This window comes from Carcharodon carcharias, chromosome 3 (assembly GCF_017639515.1).
Source record: "Carcharodon carcharias isolate sCarCar2 chromosome 3, sCarCar2.pri, whole genome shotgun sequence".
NCBI classification, from domain to species: Eukaryota; Metazoa; Chordata; class Chondrichthyes; order Lamniformes; family Lamnidae; genus Carcharodon; species Carcharodon carcharias.
In genome coordinates this window covers 112,308,739-112,331,431 of record NC_054469.1, presented here as the reverse complement: position 1 = coordinate 112,331,431, position 22,693 = coordinate 112,308,739, and the positions used below count along the sequence as shown (strand labels likewise).

Genomic DNA, 22,693 nt, shown 5'->3' with positions numbered 1-22,693 from the left:
GCCCACTGTAACGTAAAAATGGTGAAAAATGTAAACAAAACATAATTTTATAGCATCTTACCTTAGTTTTCAACTTCTGAATTTCAGCTTCAGTAACAGAATGTTTAATCTGCAGCTAGATGGATCAAAAAAATGGTCAGACAGAAATTCTGCAGAACTTAAACAGCCTGATTTAACAGCTAATTCTCACACTAATGCAGTGCAGCATATTGTAAATTCAAGGGTGCTTACTCACAACACCACTCTTATTAAAACCATACTGTTTCTAATGCTTATTTCTCCTCATACCTTCTCCTTTGAAGATATCTGTTAAATTGGGAGCATGAATAGCTATGTCAAAAACAAAATTAATGCTGTAGCACTATGAGAACCAGTACTTTTTGGATCATAATGTTTTTGTCTAAAGCCCCTATTGTAATTATTGCAATCATAGTGTTTATATATATCATTTCCTGGAACCATTCTACAGTAAAGGAAGTCCAAATATGAAATAACATGGTTAAATTTAAAGCTGTAAACAAAAGTAAAGCTCACCTTTAGATCTAGAAGTCATCATTCTTCAATAAAGGCTATACTCCACATACCATGGATAAATTCATGCAATAGAATGAAAAAAAAACTAGAGTGGTACCTAATAATTTGAGGAATTTTTCAATCAAAACCAGTGTGACCTTCCCTTTACCATATCCCTTAGGAATGTGCCCTCACATTCAGTTAATATAACTGAGATAGAAACTCTAGTTCAATTTTCAGAGATAAAACCATTAAGTCTCATTTATCTTATAATAGAAACTATTTTACTGCTAGGGCTTTATTAATAATCAATATTATTGATGGAAGCACATACAATAATTACTTTCAAACAGGAACTGGATTAATATTTTAAAAAGAAAAGTTAGCAGGATATAATTTCAGAAATATAATTCAAGTTTATAACAAATTTTAAAAATCCCTATTTCTAATATTTTTGGTTGAATGTGTCAACACTCACTTTGAACTAGTGGTGGTAAAGAGCTCCACCAAGACCAAAATAAAGTCTACAATTATTACAATAGAATTTTATACGTTTGTCAAAAAAAGTGAATTCAATATCTCTGAACCAAAAACTTAAATAAATAGTTGAAAAAAATTCAAACGCCAACAACTTAGAGCATTTATACATGAAGTCATGTCGAAGCCTAAGGATATATGAACACCTGATGGTGAAATAGGTGAGCATAGCTGCTAAAGTTCACAGCTAATATTCTTGCAAAGGGCAGAAGCCAGCAAATATAGCATGTTGAGTATACCTTACTTTGAAGAATGTTCGTTACTGTACCTAAAGGTGAATCATCTCAAATTTTTCTTTTTCAAGTGCACTCCTAATATCAGCTTTTACACAATCACATTTTCCAAAAAGGAACGAAGGTCCATTTTGCTTGGTTTCAAGGACAAAATGAAGCTCAGCTCTGCCAAACTTCATGCCTTCTTGCAATTGAAACTAAGCAGTCATGCTTGGTAAGTTTGTAAATTATTTCAAATTATTTTGTAAGGTATCATGGGAGTATCTCGTCTGAAACTACCTCAGGTATCTGTTGAAATAGACTGCGGAAGGTCTTGATCTCCTGAGTAAATCTCTGGGCATGCCAGCTGACAACAAAACATTAGTATAAATGTTGTTTGGACATCAGGGCTTTTCTCTCATAGGACAAAAAGATATGGGGCGATTGTGAAATTTAACAGAAAACTCAACTGAACATAATATAATTATTTGAGATATTAAGCAGCCAGAATAACATAGTATCGAAACTTCCTGAGTCAGTAAAAAAAGGAATCAAACAGAAAATTTGCTGCAGGAAAGAAAGAAACTACTTTGGCAAGACAGTAGAACAAGTGGCTCTCCCATTAGGGGCATTAAGGGCCTAAGTATTTAACAATCTGTGGTATAAAATGTTTTATAACGATAACACCTAGAAGAACTGATTACAAATGCAAACAACATGTGATTAATTGAAAACAAAAGCCTCAGGCTACATTAACAGCAAAGAATTGTAGCTTCAAAGACAACAACGCCACCAGTTAGCATAATGGACAACCTTTCAGTGGTTGCATTAGGTTTCTCCCTGAATGTACATATTCAATGTTGATCAGTTGATTTTGTGGGATTCAAGTTTAGTGCATTCTATTCATTGAAGAGACAGAGGATGAAGTCTTGAAGTGAATGATCTAACCTCAGAAGAAATGTGGATCTGTTGTCATGTTAAAATAAATCAACCAAAACAAAGATGAACTAACTGACACAGAGGAGAACCTAGGTCAGCTTTCCTAGTCAGTTTAGTGCTTCCTAACAAGTACATTTGAATTCAGTATCTTGGCATCACCAAGCCTCTGGAGCTAATTTCTTTGAAACTCACTTGAAATGTTGACAGAATATATATATAGATTTCTACCGTTGGTTGATTTTAAAAAAATACTTGCATCGTGTACAATTTTTTTCCAAAAGATTTTGCAGATCAAGAATTTATGAGTTAACTGGAGGCTAAGACACAGATAAAAAATTTCTTTCAATTGATGCCAAATTTGAAGGCAGAAACTAACCATCTGAGGGTGGGGATTTTCCCAGACAAGGGGAGGTGGGTTTGCATGTGTGTGGGGAATTAAATCCCCTGAAATTAATGTTGGATTGGAATCCCAAAATCATTCCACCCTCTTCTGGGTTTCTACGTGGCAGGATTGAAGAGGAGCAGAATCTCTTGGATCCGTTGGGTAATTAATTCAGGTAGTTAAGAAGCCAATGAAGAACCACTTTAACCCTCAATTCTGGATTTCCTAATCAGGGCTCCTGTTTTTTCCTTCTTTTTAAGCGCGAATGCAGTCCCCCACTACCACAAATTTTGTAGTCAAGTATCATGCATTTGGGGACATTGCAGGCATCAGCACACCTGAAGTACAGTGGGCTAGCCTCATCCTGGGAGAATCACCTTCATGGTCATAGTCTCTCCCCTGCCTGACAGAAATTTTCCACGAACAGTGAGGTGAATGCATAGGAGCAAGAGCCTCTTCAGTGAAAGTGACAAACTGGGCAGCCCTTGATCAGTGAAACTGAAGAGCTCCAGCCATGTGCAGGTGAGAGGTTTATGTTCAAAGCACATCTTCTCTCAAGAGAGTGCTATCGCTGCTTGACAGGTGATTGCCAACTTCTTGGAAAACACTTCACTCATCATCAGTTGCAATTCCCTCCGGCCAGCTTTCAACACAGTACTGGAGGAGCTTATGCAGCTGCACCTTTCACTGCTAATGAGCAGCAAAAGCAGAAGCAACACCACTGCCATCGGCATCAGGAGCAGCACCAGCTGCCTTTTCCTCACCTGCATGCCCCTCCACAGGGCAGTGAGCATTGACACCAACATGCAGCTAGGAGGCAAGACCCTGCCAAACCAAATGCTCTGGGGATATGGGTTCAGATACCACCATGGTAGTGGGTGGAATTCAAATTCTATTAATAAAATCTGAAATTGAAAGCCAGTCTCACAAAAACCCATCTGGTTCACTGATGTCCTATAGGGAAGAAAATCTGCCATTCTTACCTGGCCTACATGTGACTCCAGATCCACAGTAACGTGGTTGACTCCTAACTGCCCTCTGAAATGGTCGAACAAGCCACTTAGTTTAAGGGCATTTAGGGATGGGCAACAAATGCTAGCCTTGCCAGTGATGGCCACAAAAATAAATTTTTTAAAATCTGAACACAGAATCGCAGGAGGCTCGGGCACTCATGGCAGGTCCTTGCTGACAACTATAGCTTCCTGGAACAAGATGTCCAACTCAGTGAGCAGGTCCTACAAACAATGGATCAGATCTAAGCTCTGCAGTCCTGCCACATTCAGTTGGAAATGGTGATGGACAATTAAAACAAGTAAGAGGAGGAGACGGCTCCACAAATATCCCTATGGTCAATGATGGGGGAGCCCATCACATCAGTGCAAAAGACAAGGCTGAAGCATTTGCAACCATCTTCAACCAGAAGTGCTAGGTGGATGATCCATCCTGGCCTCCTCCTGAAGTCCCCAGCATCACAGATGCCAGTCTTCAGCAAATTCTATTCATTCCATGTGATATCAAGAAATAGCTGAAGATACTTGATACTGCAAAGGCTAAGGGCCCTGATAAGATTCTGGCAATAGTACTTGTGCTCCAGAACTAGTTGTGCCCCTAGACAAACTGTTCCAGTGCAGCTACAACACTAGCCATGTTGAAAATTGCCCAGGTATGTCTTATCCACAAAACACAGGACAAATCCAAACCAGCCAATTACTGCCAAGCTAGTCTACTCTCAACCATCAGTAAAGTGTCAGTGCTATCAAGCAGCATTTACACAGCAATAATCTGCTCACTAAAGGTCACTTTGGGTTCTGCCAGGGCCACTCAGCTCCTGACCTCATTACAGCTTTGGTTCAAGCATGGGCAAAAGAGCTGAGCTCAAGAGGCGAGCCAAGAGTGACTGCCCTTGACATAACACCGCATTTGGCCTAGTATAGCATCAATGAGCCCTAGCAAAACTGGAGTCAATGGGAATAAGGGGGAAAACTCTCCATTGGCTGGAGTCATACACAGCACAAAGGAAGATGGTTGTGGTTGTTGGAGGTCAATCATCTCAGCCCCAGGACATCGCTGGGCGAGTTCCCTAGGGTAGTGTCCTAGGCCCAACCACTTTCAGCTGCTTCATCAATGACTTTCCCTCCAAAATGTCAGAAGTGGGGATGTTTGCTGATGACTGCATAATGTACAGAACCATTCACGACTCCTCAGATGCTGAAGCAGTCCGTACCCATATGAAGCAAGACCTGGACAATATTCAGGCTTGGGTTGATAGGTGGCAAGTAACATTCGTGCCACACAATTACCAGACAATGATCATCTCCAACAAGAGAGTATCTAACCATCTCTCCACAACATTCAATGGCACCACTATCACTGAATCCCCCACTATCAACATCCTGGGGGTTACCATTGGGAATTCTGCAGCAAGTAATGTTAGCTCCAGTAATTGTATGTTAGGAAGAATAAGTCTGAGGCTAGCCTGTACCTTGAAACAGATTTATTTCCAAGGCAACAAAGTAAAGTAATAGGCTCTCCCAGTTCCTCTTCCCCTCAGTGTTCCAGCTGTCCCTATTTATAAATTTTTTTTTTCAGTTTGTTCTTCAAAGTAACTCTTTCTTTCGAGTTTGTTCTTCAAAGTACATGTGTAATTAATGAACAGTGTTTAACAATGCAATTGTCTTAACAATGTAATTGCCATTAAACCTTTCCAATATAATTGCCATTTAGCAAAGTGATTGCCATTGGACCTTAATGTGATTAATAAGACACTAACAAGTAACTCACCACCTGACTCCCCAAAGCCTGTCCACCATCCACAAGACAGGAGTGTGCTGAAATATTCTTCACTTGCCTGGATGAGTGAAGCTTCAACAATGCCCAAGAAATTCAATACCAATCAGGACAAAGCAGCCCGATTGATCGGCACCCCAGCTACCACCTTAAACATTTAATCCCTCCACCACCGATTCACAGTGGCAGCATCACATACCATCTACAAGATGCATTGCAGCAACTCAAAGCTTCCTTCAACAGCACCTTCCGAACTCACAATCTCTCCCACCGAGAAGGAAAAGGGCAGCAGTTGCATGGGAACACCACCATCTGCAAGTTCCCTTCCAAGCCACACGCCATCCTGAATTGGAACTATATCATTGTTCCTTCACCTTCGCTGGGTCAAAATCCTGGAATTCCTTTCCTAACAGCACTGTGGGTGCTCCTACAACACATGGACTGCAGTGGTTTAAAGCAGTGGCTCACCAGCACCTTCTTAAGGGCAATAGGGGATGGGCAATGAATGCTGGTCTAGCCAGCAATATCCACATCCCATGAACGAATAAATAAAAGGTGGGCGTGCACTGCCGGTGGCCAATAAAGTGCCTGTCATTGGAGGACCACCCTCTGCAAATCCCAATCCCTCAATCCTCATGTCTCTACCTTTCACCATTTTGTGTGCTCCCTTGAGAGAAAGCAGAGTGGTGTGAGTGCTCATAATAGCTTATGTGCAGAGGAGGGGAAGGCGACATTTATGGAAGGTGACTGAGAGGCATGGTTGCTAGAGGTGTGTGTGTGTTGGCTCTTCAGATGGGGATGTGAGATGCCTGCAGAGACACAAAATGAGTGGAGCCGCAAGATGTGTTGTCTGAGGGGTGTTGTGCAGGATAATGATGTGCTAAGTGTGAGTTTGACACCAGTCCTCCTGCGGTCCTGGATTCTCCAGTTTTGAGGGGCCATCCCTGCTCCTCCACTTGTATCCTTGCTTGCTTGGAGAGACTATCCTCTTCCTCGCATCCTTGGGAGAGCTCACCTCACTTCAGCCCCTCAGATACCACAGTTGCACCTTCAGAAAGAGTGAAACACCCAAGGAGCAGCCTTCTCAGGTCTATTCTCCATTCCTATGGTTACTCTAGCCTCAAAAATCCAAGTGCTGGTGAGCCTATGTAGCCCATGTTGTGGTCCCTTTAATTAGAAATCCATCCACAGAATGGACATGTTATGTGGCTCGCCCTCCCTAATTGGTCAGGGAACCTAGAAGTGGAGTGCTAATGTGGCCCTGGGAAAGAGCCTTGGCAAAGCCTTCACCTTCACTAATGGCCCCACCGTTCCATTAAGGACTAGGTGCAGAAAATTCCACCCTGTCTTTTATGGAGAGATTGAAAGTGGGAACCAAATACTTGCAATGCAGCATTCTTTGCCAAGCTTACTTTTCCTTGATTCTTACAAGACTTAGTGAGATCAAGTTAGTTAGGTAAAATAGATAAGAAATAACAGAACAAACAGGTATCCTTCTATTTGCCATACCTGTGATACATCTGTACATGATGATACTGCAGCAACGCGCTTCCTGTAACTTGATGTGATTGACTTTTGAAATGCTTACATTCGTGTGAAACACATGGTCCTGCTAAACAATTACAGTTCTGTTTAGACTGTAATGCAGCAAGACCGTTTGGATAGGTTTGGTACTACTTCTAGAAGCATTAGGGCCAAGAACCCAATAGTGAATATATCTGAATTACTGCTTTGTTATATGTTAAACATAATGTTGGGGGTGTCAGGGGGACCTATTTCAAAGTGTAGTCCCAGTTTATGTAAATACAAACAACAGGCTTTTTAATTCAGATATGCACCTAGTAAAAACAGCGTAAAAAGCAAAGCATAAATTTTAAATATAGTAGTGTTCTGCAGTTGCTGAGATGTAAATCAACTCTGTACAAACAGGGAATGAAAACTATATATAGTTTCCTACAAAGCTGAGCATAGATAGTATTAGTCCTTAGGACAATACTTAAAAAGGAAAGAAACTACAAGAAAGGACATGCTATACACTCAAGTGCACTTCTTTCTAACTTGTGACTCATACAAATGTTCGTTATTCAATTATATGATCATTATGTGAAGTTTTTTTTTCTGTATTTTTGTGTATCCAGAGGGAATGTTGAAATTACATTAAAAATACTTCTGAAAACACTTTTTATTCTTTGATGAGATGTTGGGGTCACTGACAATGCCAGCATTTATTGCCCATCCCTGATTGCTGTTGAACTGAGGTCAGATAAGAGTCAACCACATTGATGTTGTGCTAGAGTCACATGTAGGCCAGCGAAGTAAGGATGAGAGGTTTCCTTCCCTAAAAGAACATTAGTGAACCAGATGGGTTTTCATGACAATCAATGGTAGTTTCATGGCACCATTACTGAGACTAGCTTTCAACTCCAGATTTTTTTGGGGTTATTACTTCATTTAATTTAAATTCCATCAACATACTTGGTAAGATTTGAACTCAAGTCCCCAGGGAACTAGCCTGGGTCTCTCAATTACTAGTCCAGTGACTTTTACTCTACTCCACCATCTTCCTACTTTTGGAAAATACTTATGGGAGATAAACTTGCATGTTTTTAAGCAAGTCTTTTATGATAATTACTTCAAAGTTTACTTTCATTCTAATTTGTTGAATTTCTTCATGTTTGACTATCTTTTGTTTGGCTGGCTATACAAATATATTCCTGGTTACCTCTTTGAATTTGTGAGCAATCTTGCTGGCGTCCACCTCTGTAGGAGAAAGCATATCATCGGTTTCAGGCAGGTCAAACACTTCAATCGCCATTTCACCACCAGTGAGAATTGAGCCCATTTCGTCATCTTCCTCATCAGTGGCATATTCTCCTGTCTTAATATCAAATTATATTTTTGCAAATATGAATACTAAAGTTATACATACATAAAATACTTTGAGTTTATAAAAGACAGGCTTTAGGATGGCAAAGTACACATTTGTTTAGCTGTCTAGTTAGGTAGGTGTGCAATGACTATAGATTTTTTTCTTACGTGTACGGTAACTAGTCTCAATCTGAAATTTTGCACTTTAATTTTACATTTCAAAAAAGGAATGAAAGAAGAATAGCACTACAAAAATTACAAATAGAACAGATTGCATAGCAAAGATAGTACTGAATAACTGTCGCACCCTTCTTCCAGTTGTCATTACTTTTTGTAATTAATGGCTATTATAACAGTTGAAAAGTATTTGTACATAAAAAGACACTCCAACAGTTAAAGAAAGAAGAAACAAAAGCTAAACCACAACTTGAATATTTCTCCAAATTTAAATAATTTCATTTATACCCAAAATCAAAGCATCGAATTTGAAAATTAATGTAATAATTGCTCTGATCTAAGGCCTGATAAGAACACAGCATACCTATATGTTTGAGTAAGCTCATATCTATATTCAGCATGCCTATGAAATTATGGCCCAGAACTTTCAATCTCCAGGTGGTTGTATCCAGGAGGTACCACAGAAGATGCACTGGGGGATCCCCATGAAGTCCCCACACAAGGACTGCATGGCAATTGCCTGGTAAGTTCAAACTTCCAATGGGCAATTACCCTGCACTGGAACCATCTGAACATCTGATTTAAATCAGAGACTTCAATGGTTCCGACTCTCTTAGCAGAATAGCTAACTAAGAAAAGTTAGAAGAATTAAAACCACCTCTATCTCCTGAGTACTGACTCCCCAACTCCGAACACACCGGACAGCACCCCACCTCAACTAAGCCCTCACCCACCAGTACCCCTGACTAGCTCCCACGCCTCTGGCTCTCCTCTCGACCCCGACTACCCTCCTGATTCACTGACTTAACACCCAACACCCTCACCCATCCTACTCCCCTACCCCACCCATCATACCACCCCCACTTACCTTCTCCCTAGGTTCTCAAATTGGCTGGGACCTTTAAAACCTATTTGCTTTACAGCAGCCAGTGCCGTAAAAAAGGGGCGTAGCTTCACTGGCCCCTCGATGCCGCCCTAGATTGAAAGCCTCAGGAACCCACTGCCCTGCTTTTCTCACCTGGCCTGAGTCAGAAGGTCGTGCGAGGATTGTGCAGCTCCATTCCAGGGTAAGGAAAAAGGAATGGAGTGGCAATCTGATTGTGATTGCCACTCCTGAGAAGTTCTGGCCCTACACATTTTTAAGTCCAACATGTTGGACTTCTAAAATACTATGTTCAGGAATGGAATTTACACAGGACAAATTTTGAAGATTTCCTTTTTTTTGCACAATCCAATTTTAATAACTTATTTAAAATGAAAATTAAGAATCTAGCAGTTTATCTGCTATGGCACAATATTGTTTCTATTAAAGGCCATTCACAAAAATATTCTTCTTTCACAGGGATTTATTCCTTCATTTCCTTCGACAGCACTTATAATATAGCTTTCCTTTTGCTGAGGTTAGACAAGTTATTACTTTTAAACCAATACCTAACTCTTTCATTGCTGAAAATACAGACAAAATGTTAGGTTACGCTGCAATAGATAAGAGGTGTCAAATATCATCTGGGAGTACTGGGCATGTATGTTATCCCTGGTAATTATACTCAAGTTCCTAAATTATATTTGTAAACAACAAATGGAAGATGGCCTTCCATGTGTGTTTATCTGTAGCTAAGGTTCTATGGACATTAACTCCAAATCACTTTAAAACAATCTTAAATTAGATGTATTTTGAATCCTGAGCCTCCCAGGCAGTGGTGCACAATAGTTGTTTGCATTTTGAAACATAAATCAGAAACTTAAATAAACACTTGCAAAGTCAAAGATCAATATTACCAGTATTGCTTGGTTTATTTTGATATTTTAATACATCTGTTGTTTATCCATTACGTGATTTTGAAAACTTTTGGATGTGGAGAGGATGTTTCCTCTTTTGGAAGAATCTAGAACCGGGGGTCACTGTTTAAAAAAGGGGCCACCGATTTAATACAAAGATGAGGTGAAATTTTTTCACTCAGGCGGTCATGAATCTTTGGAACTCTCTTCTTGAAAAGGTGGGTGGAAGCAAAGTCTTTGAATATTTTTAAGACAGAGGTGGATAGATTCTTGGTAAGCAAGGGGGTGATAGGTTATTGGCAGTAGGTGGGATGCAGATTTCAGCTTACTATCAGATCAGTCATGATCTTATTAAATGGCGGAGCAGGATCGAGGGCTGAATGGCCTACTCCTGCTCCTTGTTCGTATGTTCATATGTTCGTATGATCAGGTGCGTAATTAAATATATTTTAGCAATACTACATCTGCTGCTCTGTTACCTGCAAAATCATTACTTGCTCAAAATGAAAACTGTTTTTATTCACCAAACAGTTATACATCCAAATCATTAGTAAGCCTTCTGTCTTGTGAGACAATGGTTTGCACCTTGGTGGTCAATTCTGTGTTAAGCATTGCCTGGTGTGGCTCAGGAGCTCCACTCCACTAACAGCTTTTGCGATGCATGTGTTGATTTCAGCACCACGTGACAGATTGCTCCACATGGCATTCTCTGCCGCATTTGCTGCAGAAAGACAGTGGGCTAAGAAGGCGCAGGGTTCACTGGTCTCTGTTTTCACTGGGCCATCTTCTTGCCCAGATGAACTTTCCGTTTCTCCTCGCCTCTTCCACAGACCTTCCAAACAGTCTTGGCCTCCAGAGGTCAAGACTGTCCACAATTTCTCCCAGTTGCCTGTGTCAATGTTTGCCATCTTCATATCTCACTTGCAGGTGTCCTTGTAGCAGAGTTATGGACATCCAGGAGGTGGTAATCCAGTGGTCAGTTCACTGGAAGGTCTTCGGATATATGGTGGTCCACTATCCAGTGAACGTGGCCAAGGCAGTACAGACGTCATTGGCTTAACAATAAGTGTATGGTGATATAATTAGCACACTCCAGGACCTCTGAGTTGGAGATGATGACCTGCCAAGAGATGTTAAGGATATGTTTGAGACAGCGAAGGTGGAAACTGTTCAGCCTTTTCTCCTGTCTAGTATGTGTTGTCCAGGTCTCTCTGCTGTAGAGGAGTGCACTGAGGACACAGGCTTGGTAGAGTTAAAGTTTGGTGCTCTCAGTCAGGTTGCTGTTGTTCCACGCTCTCTTACTCAGCTTGGGAATAACAGCTTTTGCGATGCATGTGTTGATTTCAGCACCACGTGACAGATTGCTAGTGATCGTAGAGGCTAGATATGGAAAGCTTCCAGGCTCACCTTTTCAATGCTGATAGATAATGATATGTCTTCATGACGTTGATGGTCAAACCAAACACTTTACAGGTGAAAAAGAGTCCGAACATTTGAAGATATTCCTCAGAACAGAATGCTAGTCTGGCATCATCAACATAGAGTAACTCTCTAATAAGGACTTGGTGCACCTTTGATTTAGGGCGAGCAAGGCTGAAAAGCTATCAGTTCTGATATCTAAGTTGATGGCTGAAGGCGTATGACAACGGCAAAACGAATATGTCAAAAAGTGTCAGTGCCAGAACACAACCCCGTTTGACTCCACTGCGGATCTCTAACGGTTCTGACGTTGCTCCGTCATAGCTGACTTTGCCGATCGTGTTGTCATGGGAAAGAGAGATCACATTGAGCAGCTTCAGCAGGCAACCAATTTTCTCCAGCAGCTTAGATATATCTGCTCAAATTATCAAATACCTTGGTGAGATCCATGAAGGCAATATATAGTTCACCTTTGGTCAGAGCATTTCCCTGGCAGTTGTCAGACTGAGAAGATCATGTTGAATGTACATCTTCTAGTTCTGAAACCACACAGACTTAGAGTAGATGTATTCAGCCAGATCTGTGCTCTGACAAGGACAACATGAGCAAATACTTTTCCTATGATGATCATAGAGCAGAGAGATGCCTTGATAGTTGGTTCAATTGCAATGATCGTCCTTGTTCCTGTACATCTTTGCATCATGCACATCCTGGGGCACTGCCCTCTCACTCCAGCAGAGACAGAGATTTTTGTGCAAATGCTGCAGGAGTGCTGCTTTCCCGTGCTTGATGAGGTCAGGCGGTATAGCATTAGCACCTGGAATTTTGCCAATGGCAAGTGAGTCAATAGCTTTGCTAAGCTTCTCCACTGTGGATTCGATATCCAGCTCTGCCATGACAGCCAGGCTATGGTGTCTTCAGTTTCCTCCGTGAGTGTTATCCCTAGAGTATAATTGAAGATAGTGTTTCACACGTCTCTGCAACTTTTTATTGAAATCGGTGATGATGTCCCTTTGTTTTCAATGGAGCTTTTTTTCGACGATGGATCTGTTGCTTTTTTTGTCCCTCATACATGCCTCCTGCATTCCCTGTGCCAAATGACATCTGAGTACTCTGGCAAAGTTGTAACCAGTAGTCACCGGAGCACCACCAAGCATATTGTTGGACTTTACTTCGAGCGGCTTAATGCATTCAGAGTCTTTTCAATCGGATCTCTCTTGTAATTAATGAGAGCGGACCAATGACAGTGATGTTACCCTCGAAGCAGTCAGCATTCTTCTGCTCTAGACTCCCATATGTTGAGTGTATGATATTGTAGATGATATCTTGAAGTATGTTCCATTTTGCATCTGTACTCTGTATGGGAATGCCACAGAGTGCTTGTTCAATCGAGTTGAGAAGCCATTGGTTTTTATAAAAGAAGGCAGTATGGCTGACATTGATACAAGAACAGCATTTCTGCTTTAACTGAAAAAGCTTAAAGGGTTGTATCCTAACCCTCATACACTCCAGGGAGTGACCTATATAAAAGTCAGCCATGTGGTAGCTGAGTGTGTTGAGAAAACTGTTCAGAGAGTCACATCCGCTGCCAACATACTGATCCTTGATGCCTCCAGGACACCTTGTGGCATGGTTTGTTCTGAAAAAAAGCTTTAGTTATACAAAGCTCGTGGTAGCAGCAAAGCTCAAATAGTCTCTGTCCATTCTCATTTATCTTTCCCAGGCCATGATGTCCGAGGCAGGAGCACCACACCTCATGGTCCGCACCCACTCCTGCGTTGAAATCCCCCAGTAGATAAAGATGTTCTGATTTAGGGATTCTGTTGATGGCAGTATCAATCTCTTCATAAAACTGGTCTTTTGCTTCCATAGTGGAGCACAAGGTTGGACCATAGATACTCATGAGGTTAACTGGACCTGTTTGAGAGGCAAATGGAGAGAATACATTCTGAGCCATTTATGGGGAGTTCTATCACTTGAGTTAGCGAGTTCCTTATAACGAAACCTACATGCTGCTCAGCTTTTCCTCTGAACTCTTGCCCTGCCAGGTGAACTCAATGCTTTTCCTTCAGTGATTCTTTCTAAACAAGGCTCATCTATTACAGGGAAGCTATGTCAATGTTCAGCCTATCAGGTTCCGTGTTGATCACAGCCACCTTATGCACGTTGTTGACCAACTGCAAGTCATCTGTCAATCCCATGCACATGCTCCTGATGTTCCAACTTGCCAGTCGAAGAATTATTTTTGTTTGCCTGTTGCAATCAATTTGGTCCACTTGTTGAGCAGAGACTCTAAGTTTCAAGCACCCGTTGAAGTAGATACTTCAACACAATACTTAAACTATGACAAGATTCCATTGGAGCAAAAAAGGTAACAGTTTACTGCTAAAGTGATCAGTAAAATGGCCTAGCCTTTCTGCTCCTAGTGAATCTTACATAGGTCAGCACATGCAGAACACATTATGAGGGACACATGGCTTCCACAGTACTCCCCACATTTGCTAGTTCGAAAATTAGATGCAGCAGCTGGCTATTAGGACTGTTTCCAATATTTAAAGACCAATGGAGTGGACTTTGGGGTTTTACTTGGAAAGGAGTTTGTGCAAGCACTTATAAGAATGGAGCACCTCTTAAGAAGAGTTACCATATCCTGCAGAAAAAAAATGCTTTGGCAGCTTGACAGTTGCCTGTTTTTCCAATTATGGCTTGTCATATGAAGTTACTGTCTCCAGAATTTTTCAAATTATGTTTGATATTTTTTACTTCTAGAGAATTTAGATCATAATCATTACTCCCATATTTTTGGGACTGCAGGTGCCAGTAATGGTTCTGCTGTTGCCATTTACAGCTCCAATAGACCCAGCTTTTGTCCTTTTACTTCTCCTATTACCAGTGCCTTTTGCTTTGTACCACCATTCTTTTCGTCATTTAATCACTCCTGCCTTTATCACAGACCTTCACTTTTGTTCTTCCCTCTCCTCCTTCTACCTTCTTCTCTCCTTGCCTTCATACTTGTTTAAAAGCTGTTACATCTCTAACTTGTTCCAGCTCAGACAGAAGATCACTGACCTGAAACATTAACTGTTTCTGTCTCCACAGATGCTAAGTGACCAGCTGAGTATTTCTCAACATCTTCTGTTGTTATTTCAGAGTTCCAGCACCCACAGTATTTTACATTTGAGTAATTCAATTGCTCTGCAGGTGGTATTACAATCAACATTGTGCACAATAAAAACTCATCTGGATTGAACCTTTTAAATGTTTCCAAGTTACTCATTTTAGAATTCTTAAACATTTATAACCTACACAATGGTCACTCTCTCATCAAATTCCTCAACATTAATATATTTTTTCTGGCAAATGACAAAGTTGTGGAAAAATAAGGTTAATGCTGCAATTAAAAAGGCCTCACAGCATAGAGTGAAGCAACTCAGACCAACTGTGCCTGTGCCAGCTCTTAAGAACCGTACGATTAGTCTCATGTTGTTTTCCCCACAGCCCTTCATTTTTTTTTCCTTTTAAAGTAAATGTTGAATTTCCATTAACAAGTTATTTTTGAATCTGCTTCTCCCACCCTTTCAAGTATTGCAAACCAGATCATCATAACTCAACAGAATAGAAAAATTTGCATCTTTCTCAGTTTTTTGGCCATTATCTTAAATCTATCAGTGGAAATGGTTTCTCCCCAATTACTATCAAAACATTTAAAAATTTTGAACAGCTCTATTAAAATCTTCCCTTAACAATCTCTGTTCTAAGAATAAGCCCAGCTTCTCCAGACTTTCCGCATAACTCAAAGTCTCTCATCCTCAGTACTATACTCATAAGTCCCTTTTGCACCCTCTCCAAATCTTGACATGATTCCTAAAGTGTGGAGTCCAGAATTGGACACAATACTTCGGCTGAGGTCTAACCATTGATCTCCAAAGGTTTAGCATACTGTTGCTTTTGTGCCTCTATTTAAAAACCCCAGGATCCTGTATTCTTTAACTGCCTTATCAACTGGTACTGTCATCTTTGAACGTTTGTGTATGTGAACCCCCAAGGTCTACCTGTTCCTACACCCCCTTTAGAATTGTACCATCTAATTAAAACTGTTCTCAATTTTCCTTCCAAAGTGCATCACTTCACACTTCTCTATATTAAATTTCATCAGTCACATGTCCACTTAGTTCATCAGTCCATGTCCTGCTGAACTCCATTCCCATCCATCTCACTGTTCACCACATTTCAGAGTTCTGTGGTCAACTGCAAATTTGGAAGTTCTGCCCTTTATGTCCGAGTCCACATCAGAAAGAGCAGTGGTCCTAATACCAGCCCCTAGGGGCATTATTGTATACTTTTTCTTCAGTCTGATAAGTGATCATTCATCATTACTCTCTCTGCTTTTTGTCTCATAGTCAATTTTGAATCCACACTACCACTGCTATTTTAATTCCACAAGTGTCCACATTGTTAACAAATCTATTATGTGGCATTTAATTGAATGCTTTTTTAAAAATTCAAATATATATCACAACATTGAATCTGTTACCAGGGCACTTGGACAAGTACGAACTGATCAGGGAACCTGCATGGACTTGTGATGTCTAATGTCTAATTAATGTAGCTTTTGGAGCTTGAATTTTGGAGCAGTTACCAATGTGGTAGATAGAAGTAACTATGGAGATTATTTATATAGACTTCAACAAGGTATTCAATAAGGTTCCACACTAGAAACTGTTAGCAAAATGAAATGGAATTGAAGGCAACCCATTGACATGAGTAGGGAATTGGTTAGGATATAAGAGAGAAAGAATTGGGACAATGGGCAATGTTTTTTTTCTTTTTCCTTATTCTTTCATGGGATGTTGGCATCGCTGAAATGGCCAACATTTGTTGCCCATCCCTAATTGCCCTTGAACTGAGTGGCTTGCGAGGCCATTTCAGAGGGCAATTAAGCATCAACCACATTGCATGTGTTCCAATTGGCAGGATGTGACTTGTGGTGCCTTCCAGGATTTGTGCGGGGCTTCAGCTTTTCGCTATATCAATGGCCTAGATAAAAGAATGGAGCACATATATCCAAGTTTGCCGACAACACATTGGTCACTTGGTAACAAGTTAGGTGGCACAGCATGTTGAATAGATGTGAATAGAAAGTTGTAAAGAGACATTATAGATTAACTGAGTGGGAAAAACTGGCAGATGGAGTTCAATGTGGGGAAGTATGAGGTCATCCATCTTGGATCTACAAAAGATAGATCAGAGTATCTTCTAAACTGTCCATGCACAGAAATCACCGGTACAAAAAAAAAATTAAAAAGGCTAATGAAATGATAATATTTATTTTAAGGGGAGCAGAATACAAAAGGGTGAAAGTTTGCTACAGTTGTATAAAGCTCTGGTTAGTACCTGGAGTACTGCATTTGGTTCTGGGCATGGCACTCAGGAAATACCAAATATACCATATATTTGTGTAAAAGCCGATTGTTTGAAACCGATGTTTCAGGCAAAAAGTTAAAGTTAAATGGTTGACTTTTAAATGGGTAATGTTTTTAAAGGGCTTACTTTCAACTAAAAGACAACCCAGCTGGCACACCTAATATGGCTTTCAAAAGCTCCACAAGGTGATGGAGGAAGTGGCATCAGCCACTTATTGGGCTGGATTTTTGCTCATGAGAGGCGGGTAGCTCAAGTTGGGAAATTTTCCAGCTTGGCGTGCCCACCTCGGGATAAAGTGCTCTGAATGGCGTGATTTTTTTGCTCTGGGCTATGGGATGGAGTCAGGCCCTCCACCACCAGTTGCAGATTGGAGGCGGCCACAGTGGCTGCTGAGTGCTGAGGGACTGTTTAAAAGGTCTACCTTGGTTCTCTGGGTCTTTGTCACAGTTGTTTTGCTTAGTATTAGGCCCACTAACCCTCACCACTCACACCCCATCATCACCCCACTCATGCCCCATTCATGCCAGCACATGACCCCCACCCACCCCAAGGCCCCTATGCCTTCCATGCCAACTCAAGTCCCCCATCCATCGCCATGGCTCCTTATAACTATGCCAACTCATGCCCCCCCATCCACCATCATTTGCCCTTACATCTTCCATGCCAACTCACCCAGTACCTATCCTGGGCAACCTCAGGAGCCATGGTGAGATGAAATAAAATGAAGATCTAAATATATATTACAGCTCATATTAAAATCCTATTATGGACCAGTAACTTTTTATTTAAAGTGGACAAGGTGCCACAGTTTTAAACAAACAAAATAAACTTTACTATACAAAGTCAGAAAAGTAAAACAATTTACAAAATCTATCTTATACTCTAACAGTCAGAATTAACATTTAATTAGCAGGCACACTGTGGTCAAACACACCACAATGCACATTAAATGACTGATGTGACATAGACAGATCCCCTGGATTTCTCAGCAACCCACCTGAACATCAGTATCCACTGTGAGTTACACAATCTTGTTAAACCTCTGCCTCTCTCACGGAGGATTTCAAGACTTCACTTTCAAAGAATTAGCCTCAGAATTCCCTCCAAAACTCACTCCGACTCGGACTGCCTCAGCAACTGCTCACTTTCTGATGGTTTAACCTCTTCTCCTGAAACTATGTTCCACTGGCTTTCAGCACCACCTCATGGACACAAATCCAGCTCTTCAGCTGCACTGAGCAGAACACCATTGCTCCAAAGATTTATCTTTGTCCCTGTGGCCCTCAGCACAAAGTTACAGACCTTTTGTTGTCTCTTCAGCTCTCCAGGGCTTCTCCCGATCCCTCACTACCTGGAGACTGCCAACAGCAATACTTCACTGCCCAAAGCCTCCTCTTCAGCCTTCCAATACCCATTTGTTTCTCTCCCCAGTGCTGTCCTCCCAATGGTTCCTTCCCTGGTGGTCTGTTTGTCCCAGGACTCACCTTGTTATGGCACCAAACTGGGTCCCATGATTGTTGTCTTCACATCATGCAGGCGCACTGCCTGATCCCTGCAGCTGTCAAAAGAATGCTGAAAACCCAGCATGTGTGGCCTATCACTCTGCTGCAATCCATGCATGCACTGGAACTCTTGGGCCTGTTCACATTTCTTAATATACATATAAACCCTTTACAAAAACAGACTTAGAACCATGGAAAAGTTACCCAGCACAGAAGGAGGCCATTCGGCTCATCTTGTCTGTGCCAGCCCAAGGACACCCAGGTGCCCTTTCTAATCCCAGCTTCCTGCACCCAGCCCATAGCCCTGCAGCTTACAGCACTTTAGGTGCAGATCCAGGTACTTTGTAAAAGAGTTTAAAGTTTCTGCCTCTACCAACTTGGGCAGCGAATTTCAGACACCCTCTGCGTAAAAAAGTTCTTCCTCATGTCCCCCGTACACCTTTTGCCACTTATCTTGAATCTATGTCCCCTGGTTCTAGAATTCTCCACCAAGGGAAACAATTTTATCCTGTCCACTCTATCTATTCCCCCCATAATTTTGTACACCTCAATCAAGTCATCTCTCAGCCTTCTTTGTTCGAAGGAAAATAACCTCAACCTATCCAATCTCTCCTCATAGCTACTCTTTGCTAACCCTGGCAACATTCTTGTAAACCTTGTATCCTTAACCTCACACCAAGACAGCTATTCCTTTAATATCCTCTGAGCTCTCCATCAAACTGTAGACTTACAACCCTGCTGCTGGGATAATTGTAGATTATGGAAAGCAGACAACCATTAGTAATGATATAATGATAACCCTTAGGATAACGTCAACAAATCCCTATTGCAACTGCTAGAACAGGTGTTTTCCAACTCTCACTGACACAGACAGGCGGTTTTTAAATATTTTTTTTGAAGGTTGGGGGTTTAATTAAGTTGACAGCTTGATGGTTCTACATACCTTATCCCCCCTTCAAGAGCATTTACATCTCTGCCATAGGTTTGTGACTCCCACACTGCAGAATATTATTCTTGCTATAGCAAAAACTGGGGTCTGTTTAACTGTACTGATTTAAATGGCCCTGCTGAGTTCAGGTTTCTCCACGTGTAATTCACACACTGTCCCTTACTGATGAAAATGTGGCTGGGACATTGGATCAGGGTCTTGTCCGCCATTTTTAAAGGTCCATAGAGTCTCCACAACTCCGCAAAATTCCAGCTCCTTCTCTCCCTCTGTGTTTCTATTAAGGAGCCTCCATACCAGGAGAGGAAGGAAACGAAAGGGAAGAGTTATGTCGTTGGAAAATATTACGCCGATGGCTCCCAGCCCTTGACATAGGCTTGGTACAACAGGATTGCACTGAGTTGGCATTCATAACAGCCTGAGCCTCCCCTTGAAGGCGAAGGGCGATGATTGAGGACACAAGACCTGGGCATTCATTTATTTAAAGTTCACTCTGGAAGTTATCCCTGCATTCTGTTTACAAATGCACTGTTTATCACTCTTCTCTGATATGTCAGTTTCTCTCACCAAAAATCAAAATTAATCTATATTCCTCCTGCCTTAATTGACAAGTAGGAACTGGAAGAAATATGGTCGGTCTAACTTTTTAAATTAATAACGAATTGAGTTTTTGATGTGACTGTGCGGATTATACTTTGGTTCCGAAATTTTTGGACTTTGAACCCTGAAAAAAGTAAGGTTGACTTTTACATGATGTATATAAAAAACTATGGTTTTTAGGCCAAAAATCAACTTTTACTCGAGATTGACTTTTACACGAGTATATACATCATAAACCTATCCAGTCTCTAAAATTCAGAGTGGCTTACTGTGGGTTAGCTGAGTTGTTTAGTAATACTTATGCAATCACATCAGTGCTCTGCATCTTATCTGATCTCAACCATCAGGAATAGCATCTGTAGTTCAAGAAATCAAAACATGGGATGCAAGAAGGCTATTTAAAGAGAAGTTCCACCATTGTTTTCTTTTTAACACAATGTTTTGGCAATATCAAAATGAATAATGGTAATTTGCATTTATACAGTGCCTTTAACAGAGAAAATATCTCAAAGCACTTCAAGGCTTAATCACACAAGAGTGGGCACTGAGACAAAGAAGGAAATATTAAATGTTTGGCCAAGCAGGTAAGTTTTAAGGAAGATTTTAAAGGAAGAGAGGGAAATGGAGAGGCAGATTTTTAAGGAGGGAATTCCAGAACATTAGGCCTAGACAGTTGAAGACATACCTTTGCTATGATCTCAGCAGAGACCAGTAACTTTTTTTTTAAAAAGTAGACAAAATTCAAAATCTCAGTTTTTTGCTAAAAGAATGAAGCCACAAGATTCCATCCACCATTTATAAGAAAAGAATTTTAACTGTACAAGAGTCAACAAAACAGATAACTAAATATTGCAGATTCTATAATCTAACGTCCAGAATTAACATGATAAACATGAATTAACACTTAAACTGTAGTCAAATAGAAACTATAAATTTCACATTAAATGGCAGATACAACTAACACAGGTCTTATGAACTGGTTCGGCAGTCCACAACTCAGAATTTTAGTGATCACAGTGAGTCGTAAAGTCCTTCAAACTGTCTTCCTTATGAGAAATTTCAGCTCTGATCCTTCTATGAGCTCGTCTGATCCCTAGCCGACGGCGGCGCACAACCAACCTAAGTTCTGAGCACACAGTCTTCACCACAAAGGACACACGCCTGCAGAACTGCTCAACTCAGTCTGGATGACTTAGGTCCACCAATGTTATCTTCAAGTAGCAGAAGCAGCTGCAGCAATTTACTCTCTAGCTTATTCCCAGCTTCTGGGTCTAGCCTCTTATGCTTGAGTCTTCTTCAGCTTGTCTGTTCTGCTCCAGTGGACTCAACAACTGCTACAGCACAGCATGGACTGATTTGTGTCCTTTTATATCTTTCAAAAAGGTTTCAGTTTCGATTTTCCAACCTGCTTGTTTTTTGGCTTCCTTAAAAACTGGGAAGTTCAGTTTCATTTCTAGGTTTACCTTTTCTGCTTCCCTTTCAGTTTCATTTTCAATTCAGCTTCTGTTTTGAAGTAAGTCTGCCTCAAAAGCATACAAATTAAGTGTAAAAATATAGATCCCCTCACACCTTTCAATGGTGAGGTGAAAGGCATCAGAATCGTAAGAACAGAGAATTCCAGGGGAGACTAGAGGGCTGCAGAAGGTTTCCAAGATAGGGCAAGGCTCTGAAAGGGATTAAACACCAGAATGAAAATTTTAATTGGAGGCATTGGACATCTAGGGGTCAGGAAAGCAGTACAAGGACCAGTATAGTGAGTGAATAGAACCTGCTACAGGATAGGATACAGCCAAATGAGTTTTGGCTAAGCAAAAATTTGCAGAACGTGGAGGCAGAAAGGAAGCTAGGAAAGTATTGCAATAGTTGAGAATGTAGCTGATAATGGCAGAGTTGAGAGTTTCAGCAATAGAAGCAAGTGATGTTACAGAAATGGAAGTAAGCAGTCCTTTTGATGAAAACGATATTAACTTGGAAGCTCAGCTCAAGGTCACATAGGAACCCAAGACTGAAAACAGTTTGGTTTAACCTGAGACAGTGTTCAAGGAGCGAGATAAAGTCAGTGACAAAAGTACCATATTTAAAGAATGTTAGAGATGATTGCTTTAGCTTTACAAAGTTTTACCCGGAAGATATTGTGCTTCATTGAAGATTTGATACTGGACAAGTAGACTGCAAAGGCAATGGATGAGGTATGAGAGGCGAAGGAGGGGTAGAACTGAGTTTCATCACCGTACATGTGGAAGATGACCTCATATCTTTGGAGGATGTCACCAAGGGCATGATGTAGATGAGAAAGGAGGGCAAAGGTAGATCTTGACAGGATTCCAGAGGTATCAATACAAAGGTTTGAAGAGACAATGGAAAAGACTCAGACATGCCAAAATATGATTTTTTAGTTAGATGTGTAGCCAATTCCCAATATCAAGTTAAACTTCTATGGCAGACAGGTTTTAAACACTTTAGGGCAAGTCAACAAATACTTTTTAAAGAATAAGTTTGTCTAAAGTAAAAAAGGCTGTGTGTCCTAGATATCCTAGTTGTTTGATTGTTTATACATTGAAAGATCTAGTTTTCTAGTAAAATGAAGGATTTTGCATACTTTTGGATC

At 40.8% G+C, this 22,693-nt stretch overlaps 1 protein-coding gene and 1 non-coding gene across 8 annotated transcripts in view; both read right to left on the bottom strand.

Moving 5' to 3' along the window:
* The window catches only part of ppp1r9a (protein phosphatase 1, regulatory subunit 9A), a 354,624-nt gene that overhangs the window by 94,945 nt on the left and 236,986 nt on the right, over positions 1 to 22,693 (bottom strand). For 6 of the 7 annotated variants that reach the window (XM_041184446.1, XM_041184448.1, XM_041184451.1 and 3 more), the window contains 2 exons: positions 8,093 to 8,248; positions 62 to 115 (listed from right to left, as the gene is read on the bottom strand). In XM_041184446.1, the coding sequence (XP_041040380.1) occupies positions 62 to 115; positions 8,093 to 8,248 (210 nt within the window). The remainder of the gene's footprint in view (positions 1 to 61; positions 116 to 8,092; positions 8,249 to 22,693) is intronic. The other variant, XM_041184452.1, reaches the window with a different exon arrangement.
* LOC121276652 lies at positions 2,839 to 2,997 on the bottom strand. The gene has a single exon (XR_005942721.1). It is a non-coding gene; the product is annotated as a U1 spliceosomal RNA (small nuclear RNA).